An 18,242-nucleotide genomic window follows, 5' to 3' on the forward strand; every position below is an offset into this window, starting at 1 on the left:
TCCTTTAAAATTTCAAACATAGCATAACAAATTTGTTTTTAGACAAAGAGCAAATCTTCATCCTCTGTTTTTGCGATGCTTTTTGAAAGCAATCTGTCTCCAGTGCTGGCATTCACAGTGTCACTGGACATTTCTGAGATTGGATTTGGGATTACGGTATCCTTTTTTCTCCCAGGCTCCTGATTTGTATTCATCCCTTGTCTTTTACTCTTCACCTTTCTAATCCATTTCTCTCTGAAAGCCAAAAGCAAAAAGTAATTCTCTGTGAATTTCTTCAGTTCTCTGTAATGTTATTGTTCAGAAAAAATATCATATTGCTTTGCAAACTTTTCATGGGGTGTGAAGTGTGAAGATGTAAACATGCAAGTGTTGCACCAGTCCAATCCCATTGGTGTTTTTCACAGAGCCCAGTCAGGACCAGCGTGGGAACCTTGGTGTACCCATGGACGTCAGCAGTCCCATCACATCTGATGAGGAGTACCTCAGTCCTCTTGAGGAAGGGATGGATTTCTCCTCCTACAGGGGACCTGAGCCAAGGAAGATCGTGGATACTCGATTCAAGGAGCCTCCATCCTTTCAGGTATCAGAAAATACTAAAATATTAATGTGGTGGCCAAAAGTATTACAACACTAGTATTTTCACCAGCTATAAATGATTTTAAGTCAGTTATTTCTATCCTTTGCTGTAGTGTGTCAGTAGGAAATATCAGTTTACATTTCCAAACATTCATTTTGCTATTAATTGCAATAATCTAGTAAGATTTTTGTTTGCACAAGGAGTCTGACAACAGCCAGTGCTCCACACAAAGATCTGATCTCATCATTATCCAGTCTGTCTTGAATGACTTGAAGAAACAGAACAAACTAAAACAGACTAAATCCAGAAGAACTGTGGCAACATCTCCAAGATGCTTCAAGAGATCTACCTGAAAAACTATGTGCAAGTGCACCTATAGCAAAAGCTGCTTTAAACGCAAAGGATGGTCACACCAAATGTTGATTTAATTTAGTTAATAGAAGTTAATTGATAAAGAAAATCTATTTATGCCATTATTTTTGTCAGCGTCCTCATTTTACAGCATTTTAACACAAGTGCCTAAAACTTTTAACAGTACTGCAGCTTTGCAGGGAGGTTTCTTGAAGCATCTTGGAAACATTGCGGCAGCTCTTTCTCAGGTTTGTTCTGTTTCTTCATGTCATTCCAGACAGACTGGATGATGGTGAGATCAGATCTCTGTGTGGAGCACTGGCTGTTGTCAGACTCTTTGTGCAAACAAAAATCTTACTGGATTATTGCAATTAATGGCAATATGAATGTTTGGAAATGTAAACTGATATTTCCTGACTTAAAATAATTTTCTAGGTGGTGAGAATACTAGTGTTCTAATACTTTTGGCCAACACTATATCAGAATACATTATTAAGCACTTTTAGATGCACATTATTTTCCAATCAAGGAAGATTCGCTTTCTATTCTAGAAAAGATGCTCAACATGTGAACATGTAATCCTCAAATCCAAATAATCTAAAACATGACCATTCCTGCTATTCTTTTTTGGAAAACATGGAGAATACTGCGTTCTCTCACATCCTTCCACTTCATTTTATTTCTGTCACATACGTTTATTGAACAAATGCAAACTTTTTGGGGGGAATGGAAAAAGTTTTTGCAAGCAAATGCCATTTTTTCAGGGAAATGCTTTTGTGATTTTGTGACAAAAAATAGAAATTGTGTTTCTGTTATCTTTATGAAACAATAAGCCTCTTTGTTTACCAAAATAACAGGTTGTTATTGGAGACCAAACAGTTATAGAGGGTCAAGAGGTGACAATGTCTGTTCGAGTGAGCGGACAGCCTAAACCCATGCTTTATTGGTACGTTCAAATTCATAATATAGTTTAAAACAATATGGACTGTTTGTTCATTTTGAGTTATTGAGTCATAACTTCAATTTTATGTTCCTTTGTATCAGGCTGAGAGACAGAGTGACCATTAAAACAGGTGCACGGCATATTGTCCACGAGACAGAGGAGGGCAACTTTGAGATGATTATTAAATCAGCACAGAAGTCAGACTCTGGTGTTTACACTTGCAAGATCATCAACGAGTATGGGACTAAACAGTGTGAGGGCAAACTGGAGGTAAAAGGTAAGGGTTTCAGCTAGTCTTGCGTGGTTTATGTGCACTATGGAATCACAAGCATGATAAATCATGAAGACCAAGTGTTGATAATTATGTACTTTTTCTTAAAGTGGATGTGTCATTTTCAGCATTAAAATACTTTCTTCTTGCTCAACTTAATATGCAGCGACAACTATAAGTATGCCATTCACAGGTTCATTACCCTGAAAATCACTGAAGTTGAAGTACTTTACAATATGAGCATTTTTACTTGGCATGATATGCATTTACCTGGCATAATATGCATTTTGGTTAGTGCATATTAGGATAGTTCACCCAAAAATGTCAATTCTGTCATTAATTACTCACCCTCATGTCGACCTCAGTGTTATTCATCAACAACATCTTTCACTGATGGAAACGAGACTATAACAAAAAAAAACTTGTTTTGAATGAAGAAAAGTGTGATGAAAATCTATTGACATTTTCGTCAGCGATGTTAGGGAGGGACTATCTGGGAAGAGATTAATTGAAAACGAATCCGCTGCGTGGTTAGGAAGTTAGATGAGCACATTTGAACTGTATCATACCCTATTGATCCATCCGGTGGGATATAAGCTGGGATACACTTGCTGCACATCTCATAAAACATTAAAAAACAGTAAGAGAAGAGCAGACATACGGATAAATTTGAAGACGCAAAAGAGAACTCAATTCGGTCGAGTTTTCTGAGTGCACACACCGAAGCAGTGCGTCTCACACAGCACACAAGTACTGTTTCGCGTCGCATGAACTGAGAAATACACATAAAATTATGGCGAGTTGTCAGTTTTGATGAGTATTCACGTAAACACACCCGGTTACGTCTTATATGAATGTAACCAGTGCATCAGTACATTGCGTCCATGCATTCCATTTGAAAGGGGCAGCAGCCTAATTTAGTTGCTATTGTCTGTGGCGTTAATGTTAATCAAGCAACAAAAGAAAGACAGAAAATCACTCACCGCTCTTGACTAAATCCCTTTAGCTGCCCTAATAAAGATTAATCTGAATTTATATAAATTATGTCTGCTTGAAAGAATGAAGAATATGGTAAACAAGTTGTTATAAAGAATGCATAATTAGCCTATATAACCATTGGCATTTTATTAAAAAGAAGGCAATGTTCTTGTTTCTTTATGAGAAGTGGTTTCATTTCATTTTAAAAAATCATATAAAATATATTTAATAAATAAAATAATTTTAATATAGCCATGTTGCATGTCACAGCAGTTAAAGGAGATGTCCACTACCAGAGCAAAAATGTACAGATAATGTACTCACCCCCTTGTCATCCAAGATGTTCATGTCTTTCTTTCTTCATAAAGAAATTGTTTTTTGAGGAAAACATTTTTCTCCATATAATGAACTGGTATGGTTCCCTGAGTTTGAACTTCCAAAATGCAGTTTAAATGCGGCTTCAAACGATCCCAAATGCGGTTGTAAACGATCCCAGTCGAGGAAGAAGGGTCTTATCTAGCAAAACGTTTGGTTATTTTCATAAAAATAATACAATTTATATACTTTTTAATGTCAAACGCTCGTCTTGTCTTGCTCTTCTTGAACTCTTAACCATCTTGAATCAGAATACACAGAGTCCAGGGACAGCAAGACAAGACAAACGTTTGAGATCAAAAAGTATTTAAGTATTTAAAATCGTTTCACTAGCTAAGACCGTTCTTCCTCCGCTGGGATCGTTTACAACCGCATTTGGGATTGTTTGAAGCCGCATTTAAACTTGGGGCACCATATCAGTCCATTATATGGAGAAAAATGCTGAATGTTTTCCTCAAAAAACATAATTTCTTTACAACTGAAGAAAGAAAGACATGAACATCTTGGATGACAAGGGGGTGAGTACATTATCTGTAAATTGTTGTTTTGGAAGTGGACGTCTCCTTTAAATCTGTGTCTGCCATGATAAAACCCTAATATCAAACCTATACAATGAGTTTGGTAATTTTAGAGAAATGCTTAATAAACGCATTACACTGTAACTAAACCTATTAGATTTTAGCCGACTAAATTTAATGTAGATTTAGTTGACTAAAATCTTATGATATTTAGTCAATTAAAACTAAAACAATTCAGATGACTAAAATATGAATAAAACTAAATGCCGTTTTAGTCAAAAAACTATGACAACATCAAAATTTGCTGTCAAAATGAACACTGTAAGACCTTTGTCCATTTTTTGGAGTGCAAATTAAGATATTTTTGATGAAATTCAAGAGCTTTCTGACCCTTCATAACAGCAAGGCCCAGAAAACTAGTGAGGACAGTTAAAATAGTCCATGTGACATCAATAGTTCAATCATAATTTTATGAAGCTACAAGAAGTCCTTTTTGTGCGCAAAGAAAACAGAAATAACGACTTTATTCAACAATTTTTTTTTTTTTCATTGATGTCACATGGACTATTTTAATGAAGTCCTTAATACCTTTCTGGGCCTTGCTGTTGATGCAGGGACAGAAAGCTCTCAGATTTCATCAAAAATATCTTAATTTGTGTTTTGAATATGATTGATGTTCTTACGCATTTGGAACGAGATGAGGGTGAGTAATTAATGACAGAATTTTCATTTTTGGGTGAACTAACCCTTTAAGATTATGTCTGAAAGAGCTCAGATCAGGCAATTTTGAATTGTGGGTATAATTTCGAGCTGATCCGTACTGAGCCATGAACGGATTATGCTGACAGACAATGTATTAGCATATTCTTTTAATATTTCTGCTCTGCTGTACAACACATGCTATTAGCAGACTACGTCTCCTATATCTGCAGCGGATTAGGCACATGCAAAGACTCCTGTGAGCTTTAAACTTAAGCTTTGAATTTCCTTATATGGGGTGTTTTTTGTTTTTTTTTTCACCAGTCTTTGGTTGATCCTTATCGTTTTTCCTCCAGCTCGTCCAGTAGAGCCAGGCCTGGCCATCATTCGGCCAGTGAGGGATGTGATGGTGAAGGCAGGGGAGACTGCCTTGTTCGAATGTCATGTGATCGGCCCACAGGACACAGATGTTGATTGGCTGTCAGATGGGAAACTCATCCAACCAGCTCTGTTGAACTGTAAAATGCACTTTGATGGAAAAAGGTGCAGGCTGTTGCTAAACTCTGTACATGAGGATGACAGTGGAACGTACACCTGCAAACTGAGCACAGCTAAAGGTGAGCAGCCACAAAGTTTGTTTTTTTAATACACCAATACATCATTGTTCTACAAACCTCATTACATTAAACGAGTCGTACTTTATCATGGCTGGCTGTAGAACCTGACCCTTGTTAAACTGTCTGTTGAACTTCATATGTCATGTAATTTATAGAGGAGCTGACGTCTAGTGCCAAGCTAAAGGTCGTAGCATCCATAGAGCCCCTCTTCACCCGTAAGCTGGATGTACTAGAAGTTATCGAGGGTCGTAATGCTCGATTTGACTGCAAGGTCAGCGGGACGCCACCTCCTCAGGTCATCTGGAGCCACTTTGGTATGAGTCTAATTCCCTTGAGTGCCTCCCAGTGTCAGGCTTGTAAAGTAACATTAAGATGGTTGAGTCATTTGTGTGTCATGTCTTCAACAGATCATCCGCTGGAGGAAAGCGAAGACATTCGAATCTTAAAAGAAGGAGGGAGGCATTCATTAATCATCTCTCATGTTAGTAATGAAGATGAGGGTCTCTACACAGTAGTAGCGCGCAACTCGCACGGGGAGGCTGAATGCGCAGCGGAGCTATATGTGCAGGAGCCCCGACCGGCAATTTCCTCTCAAATGTATGACATTGTGACTAATGATTCACTTAGAACTTGTTTTTAAATGTTTAGTTCACCCATAAATGAAAGTTGTTCTTCTCTTGCGAGATATAAACTCAGAACTGCGAGATATAAATGCAATTCTAAGAAATAATTCAGAGAAAAAGTCTGAATTGTGAAAATCGCCACAAGGAATAAGAAATGAAAAATTAAAGTAATTGCAACTTTTTTTCTTGCAATTCTGAGAAAACAAAGAATTATTAACTCAGAATTGCGACATAATTCTGAGAGAAATAGTTTGAATTTTGAGAGATAAACTTGCACGAAAGAAGTCGGAATTGTGAGAAGTCGCAAGAAGGAATAGGAAATAAAAAAAAAAAGGTTAATTGTGTGTTTTATCTTACAATTTAGATTTTTTTTTGTAATCGTGGGTGTATATCTAACAATTCTAAAAGTCTGAATTGTGAGATATAACTAGAAATTATAGCTAGCCTCAAGGAAAAAGGAATAAAAAAAATAGTAATCATGCGTTTTTTTCTCACAATTTTGACTTTTTTTTTCTTTTAATTGGGGACTTTTGTATAACAATTAAAAAAATAAGTCTGAATTGTGAGATTTAAACTAGCAATTTTGCAATTTTCAGGAAAAAGTCAACATTGTGAAAAGTCACCACAAGGAATACGAAATAAAAAATAAAAAGGTAATTGTGACTTTTTTTTGTTTTGCAATTATAAGAAAAAAGTCAGAATTGTGAGAAATAAACATAATTCTGAGAAGAGAAGTCTAAGAAGAAAATTTACAATTGCAAAAAAGAGTAATAAGAATAATAAAAAAAAAGTAATAAGAAATTAAAAATAAAAAAGCTGTAATTGTGCATTTTTATCTCGCAATTTTGACTTTTTTCTTGTAATTGTGAGTTTATATCTAAAATTTAAAAAAAAATTGAGAAACTAGCAATTTTCAGGAAAAAGTCCAAATTGAGAAGTCACAACAAATAAAATATTAAAAAATAAAAAGGTAATTGTGACTTTTTTTCTTGCAATTCTGAGAAAAAATGTGACATAAACAAATAAGAATTGTGACAAACAATTCTAAGAGAAATAGTCAGAATTGTGAGATATAACTCATAATTCTAATTTTGAGATATAAAGAAAGTTGAAATTGTGAGAAGTCACAAAAAGGAAAAAATTGTGTAATTGTGCATTTTTTAATCTCACAATTTTCGCCACAAGCAATAAGAAATTACAAAATAAAAAGGTAATTTTTCACTTTTTCTTCTTGCAATTCTGAGAAAAAAGAATAGCAAAATATCAACTCAGAATTGTGACAAACAATTTTGAGAAAAATAGTCAGAATTGTGAGATATAAACAATTCTGAGAAAAAAAAGTCTGAAATTTGCAGTTGCAAGAAAAAAGTCAGAATTGAGATGAATGTTGCATGAAGGAATGGAAAAAAAATTAAAGGTACTTTTTATCTTATAATCTTGACTTTTCTTGCAATTGTGGTTTTATATTTAACAATTCAGAATAAAAAAAGTGTGTTTGACCGAATTCTAAAAAAACACCATAATGTTATCCATACAACTCGTTCATATTTCAAGTCTTCTGAATGCATACAAAAGCTTTGTGCAAGGACAGAAATGGCATATTGACAGGTTTAAGGTGACAGTTTTCATTTTTGGGTGAAGCATCAATAGATCAAAAAAATCACTAAAGTGTTCTTTAACAGAGACATTTTTGCATAAAAACAGCATCTTGATGGTTTTGGTTTATCTTTACCAGAGCTAAGCTGGAAAAAATGCCCTCCATTCCCGAGGAACCTGAGGTGCCTGAAAATGAGGTGGAACGTTTCACCATGCCAGACTTTGTCAAGCCACTCTATGATCTGGATGTAGTCGAGGGCAGAGAGGCTGTGCTCAGGTGCAAAGTGGCTGGCCTGCCATACCCAACCATAATCTGGTTTCACAATGGCAAGAGGATTGACAGCACAGAAGACAGAAAAATGACACAGTGTAAGTTAGTTGATAATATAATTCAATTCGCTTACAGTCTACAAAGCCTTTCCAGAATGCAGTCCCAGTGGAAATGATAGTGTGAGTGGCGGGAATAGCAGGAATATAAAGTGTTTGTTCTCTGTGCTGTCTCTTCTGTAGTCAGAGATGTTCACAGCCTGGTGATCCGCTCTGTTTGTCAAGCCCACGGAGGAGTTTACAAGTGTGTCATATCCAATAAGGTGGGCAAAGCCACCTGCTATGCCCATCTTTATGTGACAGGTGAGTTTAATATATCAGCTTCTGCTATCTATGTTTGACAGCTTGAATGGATTAGAAAAAGAATGATCCACAGTGTTTTTTTGTTTAGTGATAGTCGTTCATGAGTCCCTTGTTTCATGAGGGACTCATATGCAACTATTACAGAAGGTTCAAATGCTCACTGATGCTCCAGAAGGAAAAAAAACTATGCATTAAGAGCAGGGGGTGAAAACTTTTGAACAGAATGAAAATTTTTACATTTTTCTTATTTTCCCTTAATATATATTTTTTTCATTTAGTACAGCCCTTCAGAAGCTACAAAAGATACTTACATGTTTCCCAGAATACAAAATTATTTACATTTACCCTGATCTTCAAATTCAAAAAGTTTTCACCCCCTGCTCTTAATGCACCGTGTTTCCTTCTGAAGCATCAGTGAGCATTTGAACCTTCTGTAATAGTTGCATATGAGTCCCTCAGTTGTCCTTAGTGTAAAAAAAAAAAAAAAAAACGAATCTCAAAATCATACAGTCATTGTTGGAAAGGGTTCAAATACACAAAAATGCTGAAAAACCAATGAATTTGTGGGACCTGAAGGATTTTTCTGAAGAACAGCAGGCAGTTTAACTGATCAGAACAAACAAGGGACTCATGAACAACTATCACTAAACAAAAAAACACTGTGGATCATTCAGATAACAACACAGTGTTAAGAATCAAGCATATGTTGACTTTTGAACGGGGTCATTTTTATAAATTCAACTATTATTTTCTCTTGTGGACTATATGTAAACATCTTTATGTGAAATATCTTATTCAGGTCAGTACTAAATAAAACAATATAACATGCATTTTGTATGATCCCTCTTATTTTGGTAAAAAAAAAAATACATTTTGCAGACCTCGTTTGACCTCAACTGTATATAAATTCTTATATTTATAGGTTTCTGTTGGGAATTTTTTTTAGTTTAGCTCTTATCTAGTTAGAAGTTATTTTTTTTTGTGTCAATTTATTTTAAATTATTTTTTAAAATCCTTTTCTGGCAATTACCCCAAATTCATTGGTTAAAAGGTGTATTTTAAATATTTTTCTTTGGATTTTCAATGCATACTGCTGACATGAGTTACTCCAAAGGATTAGTTAGGCACTCCCAAGTTAGCAGCCAGGTCGGCATCATATAACCAGCTTATTTCTGATCTTTTCCACATCCCATACTGTTCAAAATAATACTACAATTTATTTTAAGGCAGCAGCATATGCATGCATGTGTGAAAAATAGCGAGAGACTCTGGCACCAAATAAATATTCTGACTGACACTTTTGCCGTTTTAGACATCCTTCCTGACCCGCCAGATGGGGCCCCAGTCATTGAGTCCATCACTGGCAAGACTATCACACTAAGCTGGAAGAAACCCAGAAGACTGGATCCGTCCATTGGTATAATTAAGCATGTTATTTATGTATATATTCATTTAATTTAGAAGCTGTTCTTGTACTGTAGCTGTTCTCATTTAAAGGTTTGCAGTTCCCCAAAGGAACATTTTAATTGGTCAGTGGTTGCTCTTTCATAGCTGTGGGATAATAAAGTCATTCTTAATAGAGTTCCCGGTTATGTTTGATTTAAATTCATTGTTTCTCAGATGGATTCAAAATACTTCAGGGGAAATGAAAATAGACACAAATGAGACTTGTTGACATACCCAAAATTCTATAGACATATTTGAGACTATTAGGGGTTTTTAAGTGCAAAAAAAGTAAAGCGTGTCTTTTCTGCACCACTGTTTGCACCAGAATTGCATCTTGGTACAGATCTATTTCTTTCGCACCAGTGAAGAAATTTTAAATGATATACAACATGTAATGGTCACTATTTTCAATGCGGTTACAATGAATAGAAACTGATGCTTTCAAGCTTTAAAAATGGTTCAAAAGCGTCACAGATATGGAACTTTTGCATTGTATTTTAAGTCTTCTAAAGCCAAATGACAGCTTTTTGTAACGAAAGTAATTGAATTTAACAAGTAAAAGATAGTAAATTACACAACTGTCATTTTTTTTTGTGAGCTCTTCCATTAGAGAGATCTCATTTGTGATCTTTATTTCCAAGAGTCACTCTATTGGCATCCTCTCTTTATACTAAATGTACTCTGTCAGCATACAGTAAATATTGATAGAGCAACGTGGTGACGCTGGTTGGATAGCATCACACATGATTAACCTGACCTCCTCTTATTTCCTTAACACATTTCCAAGTATGGACACCCGCTAAATATAGTTTACTAGCACTGTGATACAGTAACCTTTTATTTATTGCTTTCCAGCAGATATTCTGTCTTGATGTTGTTGGAAACAATCAGAGATTTACTGCTGCATTGACTGCCTAAGTCATAAAATTTGAGTGTCCTTGTTCCACATTGTCAAGCACTGTTTCCTCTCTTTGAAGTGTATTTGAAAAATGGATCGGAAGTAATCCGATTTCCATTTATGGTTTTGGGTTTAATGCAAAAAGATTTTGACTTTTATTTTCCAGATCCTAGCTCTCTGATGTATGCTGTTCAGCAGCAAGCTCTAGGGTCGATCCAGTGGATCATCATCGCCTCTTGCTTGAAACAGACCACCTATACCATCAACAATCTGTCTAAGGGTGTCCGCTACGCCTTCAGGGTGCTATCCATCACCAGCAAGGCCTTTAGCAAGCCGTCGCCTGCCACCGACCCAGTGCAGCTGCTAGATAGAGGTATGCCTCGGCAGACAAGGACAGCCACAGTCAGACGGGTCGATGAAATATATGAGTTACTGCAGGAGACTGGCTTTTATCTCTCCGTCTGCAGGTCCGTACCTCCAGGAAGCTCCTGTAATTATTGACAAGCCGGACATTGTGTATATGGTGGAGAAGCAGCCCTTAAGCATCACAGTCACTCTTAACCACGTCAATGCGTCGGTCACATGGAAGAGGTATTTTGCATTTTGATTGCATTGAATTATTTTGGAATTACGGAAGCCGTTTCTGCCACTGAATAAAAAGTAAAATAAGGTAATTGCGACTTTTTATCTCAATTCTGACTTTTGTCTCAGAATTGCATGATACAAACTTGCAACTCTGACTTTTTTTCTCAGAATTGTGAGATATAAACTTGCAATGATGAGTTATAAAGTCTAGTTCTAAAGGGGAAAAAAGACTGATATTTTCTCAGAATTAAGCGTTTATATCTCACAATTCTTAATTAATAATTTGCAAATGTGTGATCTAAAGTCAGGATTACAAGATACAACTTGCAATTCGGATTTTTTTTTTTCACAATTCTGACTTTATAACTCGCAATTGCGAGTTTATATCATGCATCTAACTGTTTAACTCGCAATTGTATATTTATTTCTCAAAATTCTGAGAGAAAAAACTCAGAACTGTAAGTTTGTATCATGCAATTCTGAGAAAACAACTCGACCTCAATTGTGAGAAAAGGCCAGAACTGTGAGCGAAAAAATTGCAGTTACCTTTTTTTTATTTTTTATTCAGTGGTGGAAATGGGCTTCTATAATATAATATAATATATAATTATTAATAACTTATTGAAACTGTTGATACAAAACTTAAATTTGTTCAGATTAAAATACTCTTTATTCTTCCTTCTAGACAAAAATAGCATAATGTTTGTCCATATGATTATTAAATAAAAGTCCTGCCTGTTCTATTTCATAATTTGTAACTTTGTATATTTTCGGAATTTATGAGTGAAGTTAGAAAATTACTGGCATTTCAGGAAATGCATTTTGATTGTATTAAATCAATTATATATCTTACACTTTTTTTGTTATGCCTAACTGTTGATAAATACAAAATTTAAAGGGATAAATAATGCTAAAAAAATTCAAATTCTGTCATCATTTACTTTATTTATTTTTTATGTTGTTTATTAAATCTAATACAAAAGGAGATATTCATAACAATGTCTAAGCTGCTTTTTTATATACATAAAACATGGGAATTTAAGCTTGCAAGCCTCAAATTATAGTTGTACACATGACTTGTTTGCAGTGCTGCAAGCATTATTTATCCATTTATCCATTTATTTATGTATTGCGTTCCATCCTTTTCAAATCATGATTCCCAGAATAACTTATAATTTAAAGGAGAAGTTCACTTCCAGAACAAAAATTTACAGATAATGTACCCTCCCCCCTTTTTAACTCAAACACTACTCTTGACTCATCTGCCTGAACTGTTTTTTTCCGGTTCATGACTGTTAGGGTAGGTTGAAAAACTCCCATGTCATTTTCTCCTCCAACTTCAAAATCATCTTACATCGCTGTTTTACCTTTTTTTTTGTAAAGGGTGTTTGATCATCTTTGCATGTTTACTGTGTATACACTGGGTCGGTACTTCTGCAGCGATGTAGGATGATTATAAAGTTGGAGGAGGAAATTAGATTTTTTTGACATACCCTAACTGTCTTGAACCTTGAGTCTTGAGTTTAGGCAAATGAGACAAGATGAGTGTTTGAGGGTAAAAAATATAAATTGTAATTTTTTATTTTTTTTTTAATAACTGATCGTTTCACTAGATAAGACCCTTCTTTCTCGGCTGGGTCATTTAGAGCCTTTTGAAGCTGCATTTAAACTGCATTTTGGATGTTTAAAATCCGGGGCACTATTGAAGTATATGTAGAAAAATCCTGAAATGTTTTCCTCAAAAAACATAATTTCTTTACGACCGAAGAAAGAAAGACGTGAACATCTTGGATGACAAGGGGGTGAGTACATTATCTGTAAATTTTTGTTCTAGAAGTGAACTCCTCCTTTAAGACAGCACTGTATTATTATTCCTCAAATATTTTGGTTAGGCTTTGTTCAGAATCCCTAAACAGTTTTCTCAGTTTTACATCTATTTGCATACTGAATTCCATTTGGTCTTTTGTTTCTTGCATCTATTAAATTGTGTAGTCATATAATAAAAAAAAATCTAAATAAAAGAGCTAAATAAACAATATTTAGCTTTTTTTTTATCTTTTGCAAGGACATATGAATGTACTTGACCAAAAAAAAAACAAGTAGTTATTCTGGCATTATATTTTCAGAGGGGCAGTAACATTGTCTAATAGACCGGGTCTGTTTGAGTTGAGCATGCCTGATGATGACCAGCATACGCTGAAGCTGTGCAAGGTAAAGAGCAGCGATGCTGGTCAGCTCACCTGCATTGCCAGCAACAAATATGGCAGCGACTCCTGCATCCTAACACTGGAAATGGCAGGTATGTTTGTGATTTCAGAATATAAACTGTATGAGTTATTATTAAATGTATTCTGAGGCTCACTGATGTCTCTGACTCTAGTGGCACCAACTTTTGAGACCATCATGGAAGACTTGGATGTGAATGTAGGCGAGACTCCTCGTTTTGCAGTGGTGGTTGAAGGAAAGCCCGTCCCAGACATCCTCTGGTACAAGGTGTGTTTTTAGAAAATAGTTTCTAAGGATTTACATACTATTAAAGGCATTTAATTACTCACTTTCATGTTGTTCCAAACCCGTAAGACCTTTGTTCATCTTTGGAAGACAAATTAAGATATTTTTGATGAAATCTGAGAGCTTTCTGACCCTTCATAGACAGCAACAAACTGACACGTTCAAGCTTCAGACAGGTAGTAAGGACGTTGTTAAAATCTCTCAGATTTCATCAAAAATATCTTAATTTTGTTCCATAGATGAACAAAGGACATGAGGGTGAGTAATGACAGAATTTTTATTTTGGGGTAAACTATACCTTTAAATATAGTTTTCTTTTAATAAATCACAATTTGTGGCAGTGAAAACCTATAATACTCAACAAGTTTACAGTTTGCTAACTGGGCATTTAAGTAGTAGTAAAAATAGCTTATTTAATTTGAAAAATGGTCATGGAAAAACTAAATTATAACTGTTTTTGACCCAAAGATACTATTTACATTAGAAATAATAAGCATTATATATACAAATATGTTAGAATATATTTTGCTTTTAGCATTATAAATCTAAAAAATACATTTAAAAATATTACAGAGGGCAGCTGGGAGCACTTGTCCTTTTAGATTTGTTTTTAAAAACCACAATTCTTTGAAACCAAAAACCAGTGTTGCTAAGTCTGCAGTCTTCCTGTGGAATTTGGCTACTTTAACACTGTTGCCGTGGGTTGTTTTTGATGTCCGTGGGTTGAATTGACCCCAGTAACGTCATATCATCATATTTATACCTCTCCTCCCCCTCTTGAAAAACAATTGGGCTAGTTTTGAATGGCAGTTGGACGGGTTTTGTTGTGAAAACAAAAACTCTTGCTGTTTCACCATAAGCCTTTTCTGACACTCATGCTGTGGTAGATGTTTGTTGTTTTCATATAATTTATAGTCACTGAGGGTTCAGCTCTTTTCTGTTTCCCATGTACACCTGAAAAAAACTTTTAAAGGGGTCATCGGATGCCCATTTTCCACAAGTCCCTATGATTCTTAGGGACATTATAGACTTAATGAAGTCTATAATATACTTTGGTTAAAATTTCTCAATGGTAGTGTAAAACAACACCCATTTTACCTTGTCAAAAACAGCTCTGTTTAGAGCAAGCTGTTTCGGTGCATGTCCCTTTAAATGCTAATGAGCTCTGCTCATTCTGCCCCTCTCTTTTGTGGGGTGACCAGCTGTTCTCTGAGAGACTGTGTACTTTAGCCACATTTAGCTGCGAGACTTGCTAACTAGCACATTACTAGGCAAGGCGATTTGCAAAGATTCATTAAAAAAAACCCTTATACTCGCTTCTTATGTAGGTAATTTTGGATCACAAATGATTCGCACGAACATAGACGCATTTAGGTAAATCGGGAGGCGCATTTCCTTCAGAAACTAAAGTAATCCACTGCGTCTTCTGTGGCTCAGAGGTCAGGAGTAAATGACAACTGCTGTTCATTATTACAGCCAACAACAGAACACCTCAATCACTTAGGAGACATTCTTGTCTACTCCTGCTCCGGCATTGCAACAATGGCGGACTGTTCACAGCTCACTCAGAGCGGGTCTATGCTGAAACGGCCTGTTCTGTGTGACTTCACAGCCAAGAATCAGTGAACGGCTTGATTTGAGAAAGGGGTGATGATTTATATAGATTAAAAAAAACACTGGGTGGATTTTTATCATTTATAGGGTGGTTGTGTACACAGACTCTCAACACGTTTATGTTCAAACAACATCTGATGACCCCTTTAATAGTAGATCTGACTTTTATTCAGATCTTGAAGTGAACCCATGTCAGCCCCACCTTCTGATCACTAACACTGCTTGCCTCAGATTACCTTGAGTCATATCCCTGAGAGCATCACATACTGTAAATCATGCTAATTTATGCTTTGAATGATACTTTTAGATATTCCATCTTCTGCCTCAAAGCTTTGCTTTCTATTTAATTTGTCATTACCCCGTACACCTCAAACCCACACAAATGCATTTTAAATTCAAATCACAACAGTGGGATGGCTACTCACTCGTTTTTCACTGATTTTCAGGGAGAAACCCTGCTTTCCGAAAGCAGCCATTTCACATTTGTGTACGATGACAATGAATGTTCTCTAGTGGTACTGAACACTCAAGCCGATGACTCAGGAGTTTACACCTGTACTGCTAAGAATCTGGCCGGTTCTGTGTCCTGCAAGGCTGAGCTGACCGTCCACATCGGTAAGCACTTTCACTTTAATGAAGGAGCTTGTATTTCTAAGCACGTTGTTTCACTACCACCTTTCACTGCAGCCTCGTGTCCTAACCAGGACAAAGTGAAACAAAGTGATAAATCCAGCACTGTCACAGACCACAGATAAAAAAAAATTATGGGTGAAACCCTTGTTCTTGTTCAGTCCAAATGAGTTTGTAAAATTGTGGATATTTATGATTTCCTTACGATTAGGATAATGAATTTTTCTTTGCCAAAACCCAATCTCTTTGTAAGCGACCCTCTTCCTAAAATATAAAATCACTTTATTATCATTTATACTGAATGAGAAATATTAAGTGTAAAAAAATGTTATCATATTATTGTATTACTTCAAAATATTATCTATCTATCTATCTATCTGTCTGTATCTATCTGTATCTATATCTATATATGCACACACACTGTCATTCTTTTACTGAATAAGAAATATTAAGTGTATAAGTTTGGGATCAGTAAGATTTTTTACTGTTTTTAAAGACATTTCTTCTGCTCATCAAGGATATATTTATTTTATCAAAAATACAGAAAAAACAGTACTATTGTAAAATGTTATTACAATTTAAAATAACATTTTTCTATTTTAGTATACTGTAAAATATATTCAGGTGATGCAAAGCTGAATTTTCATTATTCATTACTCCAGTCTTCAGTGTCACTTGATTCTACAGAAGTCATTCTGATTTATTAACGATATGCTATTAACAATAAACAGATTTTGCTGTTTAATGTTTTTTTGGAACCTGTGATACTTTTTTCAAGATTCTTTGATGAATAAAAAAGTTAAAAAGAACAGCATTCATTCAAAAAAAGACATATTTTTTTGTAACAATGTAAGTCTTTACCATCACTTTTTATTAATTTAACACATCCTTGCTGAAAAAATTATTTCTTTAAAAAAAAAGGTGTAAAAAAAGTATATTACAAAAGATTTCTTCTTTTTTTTAATATATCCTGTTCTTTTTTAACTTTTTATTCATCAAAGATTCCTGAAAAAAGTATCACAGCTTTATAAATATTAAGCAGCAAAAGCTGTTTCCAATATTGATAATAAATTAGCATATTAGAATGATTCTGAAGGACAATGTGACCCTGAAGACTAGAGTAATGATGCTGAAAATTCAACGTTTCATCACAGGAATAAATTATTAAAATAGTATATTAAAATAGTAATTCATTATTTTAAATTGCAAAAATATTTCATAATATTACAGTTTAATTTTTGATTAAATAACTGCATTTGTTTTTTGTTTTTTTGAAAATGAATTACTGAAATGTTCTTTTTTAACAATAAATATTGTTTTAAAGCAACTTTATAGAAATTAATGTTAGTAGCAATTTCAGATAATTTATGAACATGTTGTACGCATGTTTGCAAGAAAAAATAAAAATAAGTAATAAATATTTGTGAATAAAATAAACAGTACACATTTTTTATTTGTTAAAATATATTACTTAAGTGTATACTAAAATGGTGGTGAATGTGTTGAAATGTTTCATAGAAATTTGAAAATGGATGTTTGCATGTTTACCCTAATCAAGTAAAACTTGCCAATAAAGTGGCTTTTAGAAATTATCCTTGTAATTTCTGGTTGCTTTTGCTTTCTGTGTCTAGCTAAAGAGTACAAAGACGACCCCATGGAGGATGAGGCGTCCATCCTAAGAAAGATGCGGAGGCTCACTGATTACTATGACGTGCACAAGGAAATTGGGAGGTGAGTCATCCGCCCTGAGCCTCACTTGGACATGCACCATTTATCTCTAATGATTTCCTCTGTCGGCCTAGAAACTCAAAAAGCCGACTCCATCAGCTCTCTCTGATGACAGATCTCAGGTCTTCTGACTCATCACACGCACACGTCTAAGGTTTAATAAAGCGTCAGACGATGAAAGAGTTGGCACATTATTAAAAATACACTTTTGGTAGGGAAGTGTGCAATTTCAAGCTCCACAATCAAAGAATGATTCAGCCACTTCAGAAGAGGCCACAAGAGCCTTGAAATTTCCCAGATTGTAAAAAGCTCGCTCTGTGACTCATACAGACAGGTTTGTACAAATGCAAATATTGATTTAAATGTGATTACTTAATCAACATATGCAATTAAATCAACAGCTCCAGTCAATATACTCATCATACTCCTCAAAAAATGTTGTGTTTGAACCAGGTCAGATCACCATCAATGCGGCTTTAAAACCGTTTAATATAAGATGGTCAAAACCACATTTTAAAGGGAGGGTTATTTGTTTGACACAATGGTACACTGAGCGCTCGAATGGGCGGAGAGGAGTGCAGCCATTGTGGCGCTGTATCTCTGCTCTGCATGCTGTCGCTCTCTCTGTGCTTTAATTATAGTCTTCATGGCC

General features: G+C 35.1%; 1 protein-coding gene across 7 annotated transcripts in view; it reads left to right on the top strand.

Moving 5' to 3' along the window:
• Positions 1-18,242, top strand: part of spegb (striated muscle enriched protein kinase b) — a 108,412-nt gene that overhangs the window by 64,983 nt on the left and 25,187 nt on the right. For all 7 annotated transcript variants that reach the window (XM_051118644.1, XM_051118638.1, XM_051118640.1 and 4 more), the window contains 15 exons: positions 405-580; positions 1,786-1,874; positions 1,973-2,148; positions 5,069-5,329; positions 5,485-5,643; positions 5,737-5,926; positions 7,688-7,917; positions 8,059-8,178; positions 9,491-9,595; positions 10,689-10,895; positions 10,990-11,113; positions 13,234-13,406; positions 13,488-13,600; positions 15,679-15,847; positions 17,494-17,593. In XM_051118644.1, the coding sequence (XP_050974601.1) occupies positions 405-580; positions 1,786-1,874; positions 1,973-2,148; positions 5,069-5,329; positions 5,485-5,643; positions 5,737-5,926; positions 7,688-7,917; positions 8,059-8,178; positions 9,491-9,595; positions 10,689-10,895; positions 10,990-11,113; positions 13,234-13,406; positions 13,488-13,600; positions 15,679-15,847; positions 17,494-17,593 (2,392 nt within the window). The remainder of the gene's footprint in view (positions 1-404; positions 581-1,785; positions 1,875-1,972; positions 2,149-5,068; positions 5,330-5,484; positions 5,644-5,736; positions 5,927-7,687; positions 7,918-8,058; positions 8,179-9,490; positions 9,596-10,688; positions 10,896-10,989; positions 11,114-13,233; positions 13,407-13,487; positions 13,601-15,678; positions 15,848-17,493; positions 17,594-18,242) is intronic.

This window comes from Labeo rohita, chromosome 9, assembly GCF_022985175.1.
Source record: "Labeo rohita strain BAU-BD-2019 chromosome 9, IGBB_LRoh.1.0, whole genome shotgun sequence".
Lineage (NCBI taxonomy): Eukaryota > Metazoa > Chordata > Actinopteri > Cypriniformes > Cyprinidae > Labeo > Labeo rohita.